Source organism: Chroicocephalus ridibundus, chromosome Z (genome assembly GCF_963924245.1).
Source record: "Chroicocephalus ridibundus chromosome Z, bChrRid1.1, whole genome shotgun sequence".
NCBI lineage: Eukaryota > Metazoa > Chordata > Aves > Charadriiformes > Laridae > Chroicocephalus > Chroicocephalus ridibundus.
The window spans coordinates 84,210,549-84,228,220 of record NC_086316.1 but is presented as its reverse complement, the minus strand read 5'-3'; the positions used below and the strand labels follow the sequence as shown (position 1 = coordinate 84,228,220).

Sequence of the window (17,672 nt, the reverse complement as noted above, 5' to 3'; positions counted from 1 at the left end):
TCAAAAGTATTTCATCTGCAGCATAGCAAATGACGGAGTGACGTGGCAATAACAGCTGTAGCACCCCTTTGGGTATGTCAGTTTTATAGGGACGTTGACTGGAAACGTCTCCCCAGTTGGCTGACTTTGAAGGATCTGAACTCAAATAGTGGTTACGAGGCCGAAATCACAGGTGTGGTCCTTTTCTCAGGTTGCTGGAAGCGCAGCTCCAGGATCAGAGAAGAGAGCACGAGGAGGAGGTAGAAGCTCTGAAAAACGAGGTGGATGCAATGAAAGAAGAGCTGGAGAAACAGCAGCAGGCTTTCCTGCAGACCCTGCAGCTGTCTCCGGAGGCTCAGGTGGAGTTTGGACTTCAGCAAGAAATCACGCGTCTCACCAATGAAAATCTGGTAAGAGGCTGTATTAAAAACACAGTCTAAGGAAGAGGAGAAAACCCAGGGTGAGGGAAGTGTTAGGAAATGTTGAAGGGGAGGAGAAGGCACGGGGATCTCCTCCACCCCTCCTAAACTCTCTGCGAGGTCCTCCAGCATCTCCCACTGGTGCATTTGTGAGCATTGGTGCGTGGCCTTGAACTGCTGTTCAGAGGTCCTATGACTCTTGTGACTCCCTAGGTACTTTATTTCTTTAATTTTTATTTTTTTTTAAGCCTGCCTACTTTTGCGGCACTGCCTAGCAAATGAGATCGCTGGGAACCCCTGTACTCTGTAACTATGGACAAAGACAAAGCAATCTTTTCCTCTTTACTTGCGTTTATTGGGATGTGGGGGGCCAAGGCCAGGCCAACTCCAAAAAGTTGGCCTTGGCTGATCATAAACTTCCCCTTTCTCACCTCCTGTATCTCTGTCGTGAGGTCTGGAGCGAACACTGGTCCCACTTAAGTTCAGGTGAGGTCTCCTTGCCTTTCTCAACAGTTCTAGTATCTAAATAGTTTAAATATGATTAACGGCCAGGAGTAAAATGCTTTGGGTGGCGCGTTGCGAGTATTGCCTGCCGTAGACTGCTAGAAAAAGCAGGTGCACAACATCCGCAGTGTTTGGATGGTAGGTAAGGGTCTCTCTGAGCGATCCGGCAATAACACAGCTCTTCTGGTACCAAGATGCTCACACCGGGCCGTAGTGGTACACAGACCAGGCTGATGAGTGACTCCTTCAAACTCACCCCAAATCAGTTCTTCTTGGATTGTCTTGTGCTTTTTTTTTTTTTTTTCCACTGAACCCAATGCATCGTGTTTTTCAGGATCTGAAAGAAGTGCTGGAGAAGCTGGAAAAGAATGAAAAGAAGCTGAAGAAGCAGCTGAAGATTTACATGAAGAAGGTCCAAGATTTTGAAGGTGATTTGGCTGTTGGTAGATATTGGGGTGGGGGAGCAGCGCTCTGGTTTCGCTTCTTTGGCCAGCCTTGAAGTGCTGCAGGTTTTTTTCTCTCTTTCTTTCTGTTAAAGTAAGACTTTGCTCATTCTGGCACTGAATTGGCACTGAGCTTGTCGTGGGCGGGACAGTAGGGAATGGAGAGTCCAAACGAAGTTCCTTGTGTCATGCTTAGGCTGCCTTTGAGCAAGGACAGCTGCGCTGCTGTAGCTTTAGCTTGTTAACGCGGCTGAACGTGGTAAACCTGGGAGAAGGTCCATAAAGTGAGGATGGAGAGTGCGGGCTTGCTGGAGGCATTGGTCTGATGCTTGGTTCGGAGGGTATTTAAGAAACCTTTTTGTTTCCATTGCTGTCAATGCTGTGACCCAAACAGAAGTATAGTGGCTATGGATAACTGCTCTGTTCTGGCAATATCAAGAGAGATTAAAACCGTTTAGGATTAAAATATATTTGTATCGTAGAATCATAGAATGGTTTGGGTTGGAAGGGACCTTAAAGTTCCACACCCCCTGCCCTGGGCACCTCCCACCAGCCCAGGTTGCTCCAAGCCCCGGCCAACCTGGCCTTGAACCCCTCCAGGGATGGGGCAGCCACAGCTTCTCTGGGCAACCTGGGCCAGGGGCTCACCACCCTCAGAGGGAAAAATTTCTCCTTGATATCTCACTTAAATCTCCCCTCTTTCAGTTTAAAACCATTTCCCCCTCGTCCTATCAGAAAGCACCTCAGAAGTGACATCTGTGTTGTATAGAAGGAGCTTCCCGTTCTCTGGAGATGCCGTGATTCATCACGTAAACTTGTTCTCATGAGCTAATTTCTGAAAACTAGGCATTAAGTGAAATTAAGCTGAATAACTGGAGGGTTTCCACGGTCCCTGTCAGTGTGCTCTGCGTGCAGCAGCCTGCTCTTTACTGCAGTACTTGCACGCTGCTCTCTCCTGTTTTATTAAACTTTTACGGCAGCACAACGCTCAATGGTGTGTCACGGTGGTTCTTCAGCTTTACAGCCAGCCAGAAGATGTGATGCTTAGGGTTTTTTGGTTGTTTTGTTTTGTTTTTTTTTCCATAGCCTAGCTATTTTTTTTTTTCTCCTCTGTGAAAATGACACACTAAAAAGCTTCCCGTAGGTTACTGCCTTCTAGCCTGTGGTTCCTTGGAAAATCAAAAATGAGTCGATCGTTTCTTCCTTAGGTCTAACTTTTGCGCTCTTTCTTTCATTCAGAGTCAGAACTACTGCTGACCAGTGATTCAAGACCTGGTTCTTTTATATTTTTATAAGTCTGTCGAAACTGATGACATTGGTTGCCTAGAGAGGTGGTGGAGGCCCCGTCCCTGGAGACGTTCAAGGCCAGGCTTGATGAGGCTCTGAGCAACCTGATCTAGTGGAAGATGTCCCTGCGTATTGCAGGGGGGTTGGACTAAGATGGCCTTTAGAGGTCCCTTCCCACCCAACACGTTTTGTGATTATTGGAAATTTAATATATAACACTTTGACCCGGTGTCGGCTCTAAGGCCAGTGTAGGACACGAATAGCTCTCGATCAACAGGTACCACCTTTCATGCCCTTTTCTCATCACAGCATCCCAAGCCACGGTACCGGCGGAGAGGAGACAGCACGAGCGTAACATGCAAGTTGCCGTCCAGAGGAAGGAGAAAGATTTTCAGGGCATGTTGGAATATTATAAAGAAGACGAGCCACTCCTCATCCGAAACCTCATTACAGGTGAGGAACTTGCTCTGCTCCTGTGCCTGCCTCCTGGGAGGGTTTGTAAACGGGAGATCTCAAGATAAACAAATAGATCTTCTCAAAGTAATCCCTCCTGGAGCTGCACGTTTTATGGTGATGGCAGTTCTGGTAGGTAAAGCAGCGCAGGTAGACCAGCATGGAGATAATCCTTAGGGATAGCATAAAATAGAAAATTGCAAGAAGCAGGCTGAAGTTTTTAGAGCAGGCAGTAACTTGCTGAGCTTCCATGCGATGTAATAGATGGGGAGGGGACAGCAAAAGATACACCCTGGGGATTTTGCGCAGCAATGGACCAAAGGTAGTTGGGTTTATGAGACATTCAATGGTAACTGCGACGGATAATGAACTCGTGAGCTCTTTTACGCTGGACAATCTGATCGGAATTGCTGCCGGCATCCTCTTACTCAACACTTCTAGACAAGTCATGCTTCCCTGGCTAAGTGTTAGTATTTACCGTCACTCTCTAACCCCAGCAGAGTCTAGTGAGGATCTAAAAAGTGCTCAAAGAGCAGTGCTGGCCCGTTGCTGTGGTCTTTGAAGTTCCCCTGTTCAGACAGGCGCTTCCTTTAGAGGCTGCAAATTCCCACGGCTGCCGTTGGGATTCAGTGTCTTGAGGGAAAGAGTGATTTACTGCATCATGAATTCAGAGGTGGGGGGGGTGGTTTATGACCTGTGGGAGGTATTTCTGAAAACTTCAGGGAGCTTTTCTAAGGTTATTTGTGTGCTGCTTGGGTAGGCTTTTTTGTGGTAAAGATGATTTAGTGCTACCTGTGCCCATCTGCGCATCCCTAAAGCGTAACGTCAGGGTGTCCCAACTTCATGGCAGACTGTGCTACCCGCCCAAACCCTGGCGCTGCGGCTTTTCTGCTTTGGCCGGCTCCAGCAGGTCCATCTGTCCTCTAGTTGGACCTCTGGTTCTGTGTCCATGCTGCAGAGAGGGATGCGAGTTGCAGAGATGAAACCTCAGCTTCCCCAGGGAGGGAAGGGGAGGGGGGGTTGCCTGGGTACACCTCCAGCTCTGCCGTTCCCTGCTTCGCCTGTTGGTGAATTTTAAGAGGACGCTTTTTTAAAAAAAACAAAACCAAAACCAAAACCTGCAAACCCAAACTTTCTAGATCTCAAGCCTCAGACAGTGTCTGCTACTGTTCCCTGCCTTCCTGCCTACATCCTCTACATGTGCATCCGACACGCGGATTACATCAACGATGATCAGAAAGTGCACTCCTTGCTCACCTCCACCATCAACGGCATTAAGAAAGTGCTGAAGGTCAGTGGCCATTTTTCCCTCGTCTTGGGGTTGAGATGGTATAAGATGGTTATAACCGTGTCAGAGCGTGTGATATTCAGCTCTCAGAGTCATTTTCACTCTCGTGGCTTCCCTTTGTAGAAGGACAAGGAGGATTACGATCTTGGCAATAAAATTGTTTGCCTTTACAGATTAAAAATAATGTTTGCAGGGAACAAATGGCTAATAATCTGCAGAGAGAGAGCTTCCTGATCTCAATGGGGGAACTCAAAATCACTTTGTTTTGCTGTGCCAGCATCCCCCACCGAAGGGAGGGGGGATGTCTCACATGTTTTCATTCTGCTCTTCCAGAAACACAACGATGATTTCCAGATGACATCGTTTTGGCTGGCGAATACGTGTCGCCTCCTGCACTGTTTAAAGCAGTACAGCGGAGATGCGGTAAGAAACTCATCGCCGACATTGAGTATTTCCAGCATTCCTTCAGGAAGGGTTTTCAGGTCTCCTGCATCTGGTGGCTTCCCTCCGACTACGACATGGGGTCACCTCTGGCTTTCCTCCTTTGTTAGTTTGGTTATGACATGAGGCAGCTCCTAGAATCATTGAATGGTTTGGGTTGGAGGGGACCTTTAAAGACCGTCTAGTCCAACCCCCCTGCCATGAGCAGGGACATCTTCCACTAGATCAGGTTGCTCAGAGCCCCGTCCAAGCTGGCCTTGAATGTCTCCAGGGATGGGACCTCCACCACCTCTCTGGGCAACCTGGGCCAGGGGCTCACCACCCTCAGTGTAAAAAATGTCTTCCTTATCTCTAGTCTGAACTAGACCAGAGGTTCATGGGGCGTTGCACCGAGACAAGACATTTGAGAATGGAAACTGGGACCCTTACAACACGCGACAGAATAGTTTGAATTTCACAGCCAACTGTGCACCTTGATTTGTTTGAACAGGGGATTTCCTTCTGGTAGGCTGTTTCGAAGGCTGTTCCCGTGATTTCGGTAGATCCCACAGCTTTTCATTAACCAGGACTTTTAGACCTGGTTTAAACCTGTTCCAAATCTTGCAATTTTATTCTGAATGTTTCTGCTGATTTTCGTTTCTCATTCAGGCTTGATTTGTGTGAGATATATTGAGCAATCGAGCTTTAAGAATAAAGACAAAAATTTTCGTGGAATCAAATTAACTCCTCAGGTCACTCGGAAGATGTGGTGTGTAAAAACCTCACTGCTGGACTTCCGACATTTAAATAAAAAAGAAAAATAATTTCGAGAATACTTACTAATAGTCATGCTCTTGTTTGCCCTCTTCTGCCTGGATAACAACATTACAATTAAAGAAAATCCTCCCTGGAAAACCATCGTGACTTAAAAAAAAAAAAACCAAAAAAAACCAAAAAACAACCCAAACTTAAATTTCATGTTCTTTGCCATGATTTACTGGGTTCGATGAACCTGTTTGCAAATATTCAGCCGTTTTCAAGTTTAGTTGATAATTTGGTGGAAAAAAAAACCAAGACAAAAAAACAGAGCGGGCGGGGGGGGAATCATTCAGAGCAGCTGCCAAAATGTTGTTATCTTCAGTTTGAAATGCAACCTGTTTTTAAGAAAATGGGTTTCAAAGAAAATCCCAGACTAAATGCAATCTCGGCGCTTTTTCATGAGTCAGGAAAAAGGAGAAATTAAGTCCGCGCAAACTGTTTGCGTTGTGGTTTTTGCATTTTGCTAGTCAGCAACCAACCAAAAAAGCGTCATAGTTCTCATTTGGACACCGAATTGATAAGGCCACGTGAGCGGGCAATTAGAGCGTCTATGTTAATTACAAAACGAAGTTAGATCGCGTTTGCTTCTGCCAGCAAACTCCCGGGCTACAGCATCCATTTGCAGGATCAGAGATCAGCTGCTGCTTCAGCAAAAGGCAGGGAATAAATTCAGTTACGTGGGGAGATTTCGGAACTTCAGAGCAGGTATTTCGTTTCCCATAAATAATGGCAACTCACGGGGATAAACAAATAGCTAAAAAAAAAGTTTCTCAGGGGCTGAAATGTCACTTTCTAGTTCATATGTATATGTGGTAATTAGTACAAATGTTGCTCCTCGCTAAAGCTAAAAGGAGAAACATCGCTTAATGATGCTTTTCATCAAAAAGCAGCCCTCTGGTAATAATTTATGAGCAAATGGCCGAGGAGCTCAAAGGTGATTGATGAGTCTTGATCTTTTTCCATAATAGAGGCTAAAAATACGCTGTGGTAACATCTGGCTATATTGTACTCTCAGGTTGTTTTTTTTTAATACAGCTCTTTTACCGGACTATAAATAGGTGGAATAATGAAAGCGGGTCGTTTTAATCTCCTCCTGCGCAGGGTTTCATGACACAAAACACGCCGAAGCAGAACGAGCACTGTCTGAAGAACTTTGACCTGACCGAGTACCGCCAGGTGCTGAGCCACCTCTCCATCCAGATCTACCAGCAGCTCATCAAGATAGCAGAGGGCATACTCCAACCCATGATCGGTACGTTCACAGCACGTTAGCTTGTAGGAGGCTGGTTTTATTTTGCTGTAATTAGCTACTCTCGAGTGGTTTTTTAGACCTTTGTACAGTGCTAAGTGTGACTTAGAATCGTAGAATCATAGAACTGTTTAGGTTGGAAGGGACCTTTCAGATCATCGAGTCCAACCGTCAACCTGACACTGCCAAATCCACCACTAACCCACGTCCCTCAGCACCACGTCTGCCCGGCTTTTAAATACCTCCAGGGATGGTGACTCCACCACTGCCCTGGGCAGCCTCTTCCGATGCTTGACAACCCTTTCGGTGAAGACGTTTCTCCTAATATCCATCCTAAACCTCCCCTGACGCAACTTGAGGCCTTTTCCTCTCGTCCCATCGCCTGTTCCTTGGGAGCAGAGACCGACCCCCCCTGGCTACCCCCTCCTTTCAGGGAGCTGCAGCGAGCGAGAAGGTCTCCCCTCGGCCTCCTTTTCTCCAGGCTGAACACCCCCAGCTCCCTCAACTTGTGCTCCAGGCCCCTCACCAGCTCCGTTGCCCTTCTCTGGACACGCTCCAGCCCCTCAAGGTCTTTCTTGTGGTGAGGGGCCCAAAACTGGACACAGCCCTCGAGGTGGGGCCTCCCCAGTGCCCAGTGCAGGGGGGGACGGTCACTGCCCCAGCCCTGCTGGCCACACTGTTCCTGACACAGGCCAGGATGCTGGTGGCCTCCTTGGCCACCTGGGCACACTGCTGGCTCATATTCATCCGGTTGTCGACCAACACCCCCAGGTCCTTTTCTGCCAGGGACTTCTCCCCAAAGGAAAAGCCTGCAGTTGGTAGGGGGTCATAGTTACCAAAAACCTCTTGGTTTGGAGCCAGGTCCTTGTGTTAGCAGTGTCCTGGAGTGAGAGAGGCAGGCCTGGATGAGTTTTTATTTCCCCCCGTGATAGAAACTAATGGGGGTGAGGGTTTTTTTGCCCCCATGATAGAAAATATCTCCTTACTTTTTGTTGGGGAGGTAGTGACAGAGGTGAGATGGTGCCGGTGGGTCCGTAGGAACAGCGTTCCCCTCCAGGCCACGTTCATGGTTAAGCTTTTTATGGCTGAAAATGCGCATTATGAGGGAGGAGAGAATTGGGAAGAGGAAAAATAGACTGATAAAGACCTTGTTTTGCAAGGGTGAGTCAGTATGAGAAGAGTTACCTCCTCAGCTAAATCTGTCCTCTTTGCTAAGCTAATTGAGGGGCTCAGAGCTTAATTTTCCTCTGAGTTTTATATTTTCTAACTGCTGGTATTTTCCTTGAGCTCCCAGCCTGGACTCCTCTATCTCTGGAATTCTTTGCCTTTGCCTTCCAAATGTCATTGTACAAATTCTGGCTGTATCCAACGGCATCACCTCCCACCGCCACTGCATGTACCTCCTGCTCCTTGCGGAAGGTTGTCTTATTCCTCTATCAGTTAGTCAGGCTGTAAGAATTTCATTACTTTTAATCTAGCTTCGTTTCTCCCAATCCTTTGAGCCAATTAATCACTTTAACTGCAGAATTTATGGCTCTGTGGTGGGTACAGAGGGAGAATGGATTACAGCTCAAAGGAGAGGTGTTCCCAGTTTCTGCAGCGTGCCCAGTGATTTCTGTGTAGTCGCACCGAGTGGGGAAAAAAGTGGGATCTTACAGATATTCCGTATGCATCAACTATGTCATATTATCACAATAAACTAGCAATTCATGGATCTGTCTTCCTTTTCAGACCTGCCAGCATCCATCACGTTGCATCACTTTGACACTGCTGCAATTTGTGACTGCCCATGAAGGAGGATTTCTTACCTCCTTTGACTAACAGGTGGATGCAGACTTTTTTAGGTCACTTTTCCCCCTTTTTCAGTGTCTGCGGTGTTGGAAAATGAGAGTATCCAAGGGCTTTCTGGTGTCAAACCAATGGGCTACAGGAATCGCTCCTCCAGTATGGCAGATGGTGACAGCTCCTACAGCTTAGACGCAATCATTCGCCAGCTGAACATGTTCCACAGCGTCATGTGTGACCAGGGTCTGGACCCAGAGATCGTGCAGCAGGTCTTCAAGCAGCTCTTCTACATGATCAACGCAGTGGCTCTGAACAACCTCCTGCTGAGGAAGGATGTCTGCTCGTGGAGCACAGGCATGCAGCTGAGGTGGGACATGGGCTTGGGGTAGGGATGTACCTGTCACAGAATCACAGAATGGCTTGGGTTGGAAGCAACCTTGAAGATCATCTTGTCCAACCCCCCTGCCCTGGGCAGGGACACCTCCCACCAGACCAGGTTGCTCCAAGCCCCGGCCAACCTGGCCTTGAACCCCTCCAGGGATGGGGCAGCCACAGCTTCTCTGGGCAACCTGGGCCAGGGGCTCACCACCCTCTTCTTGAAATCTAACCTAAATCTCCCCTCTTCCAGTTTAAACCCGTTCCCCCTCATCCTGTGGCTCCCCTCCCTGCTCCAGAGTCCCTCCCCAGCTTTCCTGGAGCCCCTTGAGGGACTGGAAGGGCCTGGAAGGTCTCCGCGGAGCCTTCTCTTCTCCAGGCTGAACCCCCCCAGCTCTCTCAGCCTGTTCTCACAGCAGAGGGGCTCCAGCCCTCTGATGGGTTGGCCATTGGGATGGAGAAGTCTCTGTGGTTCCCTCGTGCTGCCGTGGCTGCTGGTTTTATCATAACAAGTGTTGCGGTGTCAAAGGCTCCGATTCTGCAGGTGGATCTCTTAAGACAAACCCCTGTTGCCGTGTGAAATGCCTCTGGCCTCTCGTGAGCTGCAGGCAAGCGGCAGCTCAGCAGCTGCTGGGCCGGGATCGGGGGCCCACGTGCCCCGACGCTGTCTTAGCACAGTGTTGGAATACGGATTGAAATTTGAAAGGACAGCTAGTGCGAACCTGCCAGAAAAGGGATCGTGAATATTTATCAGCCCTGGCATAAATCTATCAACTTTCTTCTTGGTGTAAATGATTTAAAACCTTCCTTTTACAACGCTCTCCCTTTCCCACGGTCTGTCCTTTGCCCGGGAGTGGGCACAGGCAAAGGCATTTCTTTTGTAGATATTTTCAAAGGTAGTTGGGTATCTTTCAGGATTGTGTTAGCATTTAAAAGCTTAATGGTAATTGTCTTTTGGAACTTGAATGTATCTGAATGCTGGAGAAAAGCACATCCCTTGTGGTGCTCAGGTGTTACACGGCTCATCTTTTTCTAAGGTACGTCAAGTTTAAACTTTGCTTTGAGTTGTTGAGGGTTAAGCTTTGGTCTGGTTGTCTCTTGCCACGTGTATCACACATACGCATCACGAAAAGCCACATAGACCAGCACCTTGAATCTCGCAGGGGGTTTTTGAGATGCTACGTCTTATCTCTCGGCTCACGTCTTCTCTCGGCTGCTTACCCAGGTTTAACATAAGCCAGCTGGAGGAATGGCTGCGTGGGAAGAATCTGCAGCAAAGCGGAGCAGCGCAAATGTTGGAGCCCTTGATTCAGGCGGCGCAGCTGCTGCAGCTGAAAAAGAAAACCTCGGAAGATGCCGAGGCCATCTGTTCCTTGTGCACGTCGCTCACGACGCAGCAGGTAGGGAGCAGAGCAGAGATATTTACACCACAGGGAACGGATAATTAATGGAGTGGGAAAGGGGGGGTCTCCTGGTGCCAGCTCTTCACCGCCCAGACTCAGCGTGCCAGTCCCACGGTGGGCACGACTTGGCCTTTTCTGGTGTGATGTTTGGTGGTGGTTTGGTGGTGACCCCTGTCAGAGGTGGTCACCGCGGTGGCTCCTGTCTTACAGTGCTGCTGCTGGCGCTGGCGCTCCAGAAGAAACGTTCAAAGACGAAACTCAGCCCTGAGGAGTTCATGCTGTAACTCAGAACTTGGGATTTTAAACCCACCTCTTGTTTTTTGCCAGGGTTTAACCTGGCTAAGTCTGCAGGATGCCCAACAAGGACTTGTCATTGGGGCAGGAGGTTGAGAACTGCCCATCTAGGCTGGATGGATCCGACCTTAAACTTTCAGACTCCATTCCAGGAGGACTGGAGTTTATGTTCTTTGTTTGATTGCCTGGCCTGAGTTTGATAATGTCATAGGAAAGAAGCAGCGAGAGGCGTGAGCTGATCTCCGGTGATTCTCGAGGATCCTTTCTCCTCTGTCTCCATCTCTCCATCTGGAACGTGTGTTCTTGAGGGGTGGTAGGGGAGGAGCAGGAGTGAGGTAGCATGAGAAGGGGTGTAGAGGTGACATCAGGAGTACTGGGATGTGGTCACCCATGTCACCATGTGCCAGCTGAGTGGTGTCCCCGTATAAATCTGTCCAATTCTATTCCCAAATTACAAACATTGCCGTAAGAAGTGACTCTGACAGGTCTTACAGCAGACAAAGGAACACCAGGATGATACTTGGGCTACCTCTGCTTCCCAGTAGCGTCATGGGAGACTTGTTATGGCCACGTCAAAAAAACTGTTAGTGCTGCTTTGTATTCTGGAAAAGTTTGGCTTCTCGTGACTGTAATCCTATTTCATTTTCAACAGATTGTAAAGATCCTCAATCTCTACACTCCCGTGAATGAGTTTGAAGAGCGTGTGACAGTAGCTTTCATACGAGACATACAGGTAAACGAAAGGGCTGGAAAGCGGTGGAGATAGTTAATGATTTAATCCAGCTGTCGTTAGTACTAACTCGAGCATTTTGTAATAGGCGTGTCCTGAATGTAGTGCTCTGCATGTTCACACGCTTACTTGTAACATACCTATGCTTCGCGTCGAAAACGTAGCCAGGTTCTTCTGAAGCAGTGGTTCCTGTAGTCTGTGTGGATGTTCCCGTAAATATTTGCTCCGAGGAAGGCTGCTGCGATAGAGAACAAAACAGTTCTCGCTGTTTCTTTGCAATATCTCTAAAACTGTTGATATTCCCGAGCCTTTGATTGATGTTAAACGTCGCACATGCAAAGAAACGGCAACAATTGATACTAAATTTGATTTCTTCTGCACCTCACAGACGCACTTGCAAGAGAGGAACGACCCTCCGCAGCTGCTGTTAGACTTCAAGCACATGTTCCCGGTTTTGTTCCCGTTCAACCCATCCTCCATAACCATGGACTCTATTCATCTCCCTGCTTCTCTCCACTTGGAATTTCTCAATAAAGTCTGAAGAAAGCGTAATTAAGCCCACCTCTCCTACCCAGGGACCTCCAGCGAAGAAAGAAAAATGACGAAAAGAATTTAAGGAGCTCTTTAAATATGGACCAAACAGGTTTATGGAAGAACCGATACACAGTAATAAATGGATGCTAAACTGTACAGTAAAAAAGAGACTGATCTGTATGTGATTATTATTATTTTTTTTTCGGTAATTTGCAGCTCCGAATAAGGATACTTGAAACGTAGATTTATTTTTTACTGCTTGATTTTATGTTGACCTAGTTCAAAGCCCACAATCATCTCCAAAAGCTGCTGACAAAAAAAGAATGGTGAGTGGGAGACAACTTCCTTTGACCTTCATAGGTGTCTATGAAGAAATGACAGTGGAATCAAACCCAAAGTCTGAGACACTTATGCTTGCCTTGAAGGACACGTGATTTGTCTCGTAGCTGGGTGGTTTTGTATGTATTAATAACGGGACGTACAGTTCCGCCTCTTGTTCTTGCCGGTGACTGTATCACGATAGGGAGACGAGAAAGGAGATTGCAGAAGGTGCAAGTAGGTATTTATCGCGCCGGTTAAGGTAATGGGCTTGGATGCTGCTTGTTTCCACCCACGTGGAATTTGTCACAAATTCTATGTTTGAGAAATGCTGTTCTTGCTCCTAACTACGTCCAGTGCATCTGCTTCATGGGAATTCAAATAAATTGGCAGTTTGGGCTTTTCTTCCATTACCAAATTTACATTAGTGACTTGCAAAGGTTTTGTCGGAGTGAAATAATCTCCAGACAAGGGACTGCCTTGGGCCTCCCGCTTCCAGTACGGACGAGCGTCGTCCTGATCCCTCCTGTTGGCTTGCCCTGTGCTTTTAAAAGGCAAAAAAACCTGTCATGCAGTGGCTGTCGAGGTTCTCGGGCCTCTCAACGTGAGCTGTATCAGCATCTCAGACGTAGACAAGATGTGCCAAGGCAGCCCAGTTCAATCATCGCGTCCCCAGTCCTTACGTTCAGCCACAGCAATCCATCGAAAAATTCTATTTGGTTCAATAGCCGTCTGGAATTTTACTGGTCGTGCAAATACAGGGCTCAGATAAATGAAGAATACCTTAAAAAAAAAAAAAAAAAAAAAAAAGTTTTAAAAGGGAATGGATCAGCAATGAAATGTTTTAACGCAAAAAAATTCTAAGATAGTGCGTTAGTGATGTGAGCCGCTTCTTTGCGAGTGAACGCAACAACCTAACAACCACCTTAAACGAATAATTCCAATCAATTCAAATCCTGTTAGGGTTTTTTCCTTACCTATCTTATAAATGAAACCAAACCAACCTTCTGACCTCACCAGGCGGATGCAGTTGTTGATTTTTCTCGGTACTTACCAGGACGTGTTGAATTCCGAGTTCCTGTGGAGCCCCTTTTCTTGCTGGGCAGGGACAAGGTGGGTCCCCGAGGCTGAGCGATGCTCTAGGACGCGATCCTCACGGCGAAGGGTCTGCAAACTCTTCCCAGTGGCGATGCTTCTGCCCCAAAACAGCAAATTTATGACCGGGCACCCTGTCTGCTCCGAGGATTAAAACAGAATGGGAAGTTTTTTACAGATCCGCTAAACCCCGCCAAGCTGCAGTGCCCTTTTTAGCTAAGGAGTGTGTTTTGATCTGAACATCGTGTATATAATCTATGTATATACAAACTGTAATAGTCCTGTATGTACTATATAGTGTATATTACTATCCAAAAGCACATTTTTCAAGAAAAAAATTGAGTGCTATGAAGAAGTATATAGGCCCGGTGAAAAATCCCTTGTTTCAAATGGCCTGTGGTTTATTACGGCTGTTCGCAGCGAAGGACAGACCGAAGGCCGTTCCCTAGGGAGAAGTTGTCTTTTCCTCTAACCATCACCCAGCTAATTACCGCCGAAAATTTATCGCTTGTATAATACCGGCGCAACCTCCTAATTACAGTCCTTGAGCATTTTTGCATCTAACTGCGTATATTCAGTAGCGCCTTCATCTCCCCTTCACGTACGGTAAGGACAAGGCCACCGTTTTGCTGCCCGTGCCCAGCGCGCCCGCGCTCTTCTGTCACTTCCTCAGCTACGAGATTCTTTTGTTTATTGTGCCTACCTCTTTTCACGTTTGCGAATGAATGTTTTTCTTGCCATGCTCTGAGTTTTGAAATTTATTTTTTTTTTTAAATCGTATCGTAGCCCCATTTTCCACGCTACAATAGTCATCACGGTTTAAAAATAAATAAAATAATAAAAAAAAAATTCAAAGCAGAATCGGGCCTTTCTGTAAGGCGGTTTTAGCGTAGCGCTGTTTCTCAGAATTCGCCTTAGGCCGGCAGTTTCCGCTCCGGCTCTTCAGGACTCTCCCTCTCTCTGATGTAAATTATTCAGAGTACAATTCCCAACGTTTATGGTTCAGACTAAATGACAGGTGGCCACGGAATCCTCTTCCGCAGCCGTTTCGTTGCTGATCGCAACTGTAAAATGTGGTTTAGTGCTCTTCCAGGGGGATAATTCACTTTCAGTGGCATTTTCAGGATCATAATTTATACGTACAACGAAGAGACTTTCCTAAAAACCCTTGGTACGTGTAGATAGGAACTGGGTTGTCTTGATCTGTTGTAACGTAGTTCATCCATTAACGTCCATCTGGAAGAGGACTCCGTATGAAATATCTTCAATAAATGTGGTCTTTTCTGTTAGCAGTTTTAAAAATTTAGTTTTAAGTGTTAATTTCCTTAAATTTGCTGGGCTTCAAGCATGCCTTTCTTTCCTCAGATCGGCACTGCTTTGTTTAAAAAGCAAATTTAGCACGAAGCACGGCTTTGAGGAAGCTGGCTGTGTTCCAGCTCTGGCTTTATTTTTAAATATTGATTATTAAGTTGAGCATTTTCCCCACTGTGTGCCTTTCGCGGTTACTAAGGTGACTGACTTCTCAACCAGTGTTTCTCTGAAACAGGTGTTAAAATGTGGGATTTTTTTTTTATTATTATTTTTTTTTTTAATTGTTCTGTCCTAAAAAGTTGCTGTGGATTTAGAAGTCTGCTTATAACAATCTCACTCGGAGGGGGTCTGCACTTCGAAGTTCCTAGGAAAGAATACTGATTTTTGCATGTATAATGTATCCCAGAAAAGCACTATTGGCAATAGAAATAAAATTAAAAAAAAATATCAAAAACCACCCCCCAAAAAAGACCCAGATCACACAAACCATCAGCACTATGAAACCACCAGGCATGTGCTGTCTGAGCTATGAAGAGCACCCAGAGCAACATACGTGCTCCATTTTCACGAAAAACTTGCTTTATTTTTTTCCTTTTTTTTTTTTTGTTGTTTTCTTTTATTGGCATTTTGTAGCTGAGGTTGCTCATCTTTTGGCTGCTAAAGCGGTTGCAGTAGTTGGCTGTGGAGCGTTAGACCTCAAGCCTGAATTTCTGCAGTCCTACAGCGTAAACGTGTTTTGCTCATACAAATTATTCCACTTTATCTAAAAGGACTTAATTTTATGGGTAAAAGGGTAACAAAACGCGGGCACGTTGCAGAGTTTAAGCATACGGAGGGGTTGCCCTTCCTCTTATTGCAACTTGACCACTGAAATCACGCCGCCGCCTAAAGTCTTTGCAACGCGTGACCCTCCGTTTGTGTGATCTGCAAAAGATACAGGTGACAAAGATGCACTTGAAACAACATTTCCTCTATTTTCAACAGTAAATGAACAAGACTGTTCACACTTAGTAATTCAGGCCATTTCAGACCGGTTAAATAGCTGAAAAATTACCCTTTTGCCATTGCATATAAATGTGACGTAATTAAAATGAATTGCATGAACTGCTGTGACCCTTTTTCCTGCCACTTCACTAATTCAGATATATATTGCGGTCATAAACTGATATATTTTTTCCTGAAAGAGGTTCTAACAACGTGGATGTTACGTAAAACAATCCAGAGGACGTATTCCCCGATGAATATACAATTTATTTCAAAATGTAAATGCCAGGGGACAGAGACTTTCAAATTAAGTTGAAATTAGGAAAAAAAAAAAAACCAAACCCAACAATTTATCAAAAAATGTGCTACTACAGTGCAATGTTTATTTTGTTTATTTCTTTGGGGTTTTTTTTGGAAGGGGTTACGAAGTCTCATTACCTTAACAAGCAGAAGGTATAGCTGCTCTCGAAGAAGTTGAATGATATACGGGAGTGAATACTGTAGATGAAATACTACTGCTTATAAAATATTTTTCCATTTTGAACAAATCTGTAAACTACACCTTTGTTTATAGAAAAATGCTTGTAATAGTCACTGTAATATTCAGCTGTGGATAAAAAAAAAATTTGTGAAATAAACACTTTTGAAGAAATTGTGACTTTTGGTCAAAACTGGGAATGTAAAAAATACGCCTTTCAATATTTCTGTCTATTGGAAACGTTTCTATTGAAAAATGACAACGTACTTTACAAACACGAACAGTCTGCAAGCTTTTACTTGGGACTTGGAAAAGTTTCGAAGTTATAACTTAATTCCAGAGGTGCTTAAATAGTGTGAGCTTATTAAAAAGCAATTGGGCGTGGAGTCTTACGGCCTCGAAGGCCATTGCGCGTGAACGGAGGAGATGCAGCGCCGGCCCCTCTGCGTGTGCTTAACTGAGATAAGGCAAGTCAATGGCAGAGAGGGGAAATACTATAATATAGGTCTAAAAAAATATATAGTAAAACCGTCTGCTCTTTTTAAAGACAAAGTTGCACGTCGCTGAATCTATAGATTCATGACATCATTGGAATTATGTAGGGAGAGCAGTTGAAAGATCTGAATCAAAAACGGGATTGTTCACAGGAAAGCAGTTTTTCTTCTGGAAAATTTATACAACTTAAAATGGCATCAGTGAAGACACACGGCAACTTTTATTTGTACATGAAATAAAAATTTTGTACTGATTACTGATCCACCTTCTGCCGGACAGTCTGAATGGTTCCACTAAAGGTTTTACGTGCATAAATCGTGCCTCAACGTGCAGTTTTAACCAGCAGAGCTTTGAAAGGTGTTTTTTGTGGATCCCCTCCGCGCAGCTGAGAGGTTGCAATGGAGAGGGGACATGGCGGAGATCATCCAAGTCCAGAAAGGTTGGAAAGCTCGGAAAAGGAACAGCGCTGGGCCAGCCGGGAGCTGCGAAGAAGCTCAAGGTACAAACCTCCACTAAAACACCAGAGGAGGTGCTCAGGGGGGTGACTTTGCCCCAGGAAGGACGGGACATGCCCTCAGGGGGTGACTGCCCTGGGAATGAGGGAACCTGCCTTCAGGGGGTGACTTTGCCCCGGGAAGGAGGAGAGCTCCCCTCAGGGGGTGACTTCACCTCAGGAAGGGGGGAACCTGCCCGCAGGGGGTGACTTTGCCCTGGGAATGAGGGCAGCGGCCCTCAGAGGGGTGACTTTGCCCCGGAGGTGAGGAGAGCTGCCCTCAGGGGGCGACTTTGCCCCGGGATGGAGGGGAGCAGCCCTCAGAAAGGTGATTTCACCCCAGGAATGAGAGAACCTGCCCTCAGGGGGTGACTTCGCCTCAGGAATGAGGGAACCTGCCCTCAGGGGGTGACTTCGCCCCGGGAAGGAGGGAGGGGAGCGGCCCTCAGGGTGTCACTGCCCCCCGGGAAGGAGGGGAGCGGCCCTCAGGGCCCAGAGGGGTGACCGCCCCGGGAG

General features: G+C 46.4%; 1 protein-coding gene across 4 annotated transcripts in view; it reads left to right on the top strand.

The window, feature by feature from the left end:
- The window catches only part of MYO5B (myosin VB), a 159,354-nt gene extending 142,732 nt beyond the window's left edge, over positions 1-16,622 (top strand). For 2 of the 4 annotated variants that reach the window (XM_063319465.1, XM_063319464.1), the window contains exons 31-40: positions 191-389; positions 1,237-1,330; positions 2,942-3,085; positions 4,225-4,376; positions 4,707-4,796; positions 6,714-6,864; positions 8,728-9,013; positions 10,247-10,421; positions 11,371-11,451; positions 11,837-16,622. In XM_063319465.1, coding sequence (XP_063175535.1) covers positions 191-389; positions 1,237-1,330; positions 2,942-3,085; positions 4,225-4,376; positions 4,707-4,796; positions 6,714-6,864; positions 8,728-9,013; positions 10,247-10,421; positions 11,371-11,451; positions 11,837-11,989 — 1,525 coding nt within the window. In that variant the 3' untranslated portion in view covers positions 11,990-16,622. The remainder of the gene's footprint in view (positions 1-190; positions 390-1,236; positions 1,331-2,941; positions 3,086-4,224; positions 4,377-4,706; positions 4,797-6,713; positions 6,865-8,727; positions 9,014-10,246; positions 10,422-11,370; positions 11,452-11,836) is intronic. The other 2 variants (XM_063319468.1, XM_063319466.1) reach the window with 1 other exon arrangement.
- The last annotated feature ends 1,050 nt before the right edge of the window (positions 16,623-17,672 follow it).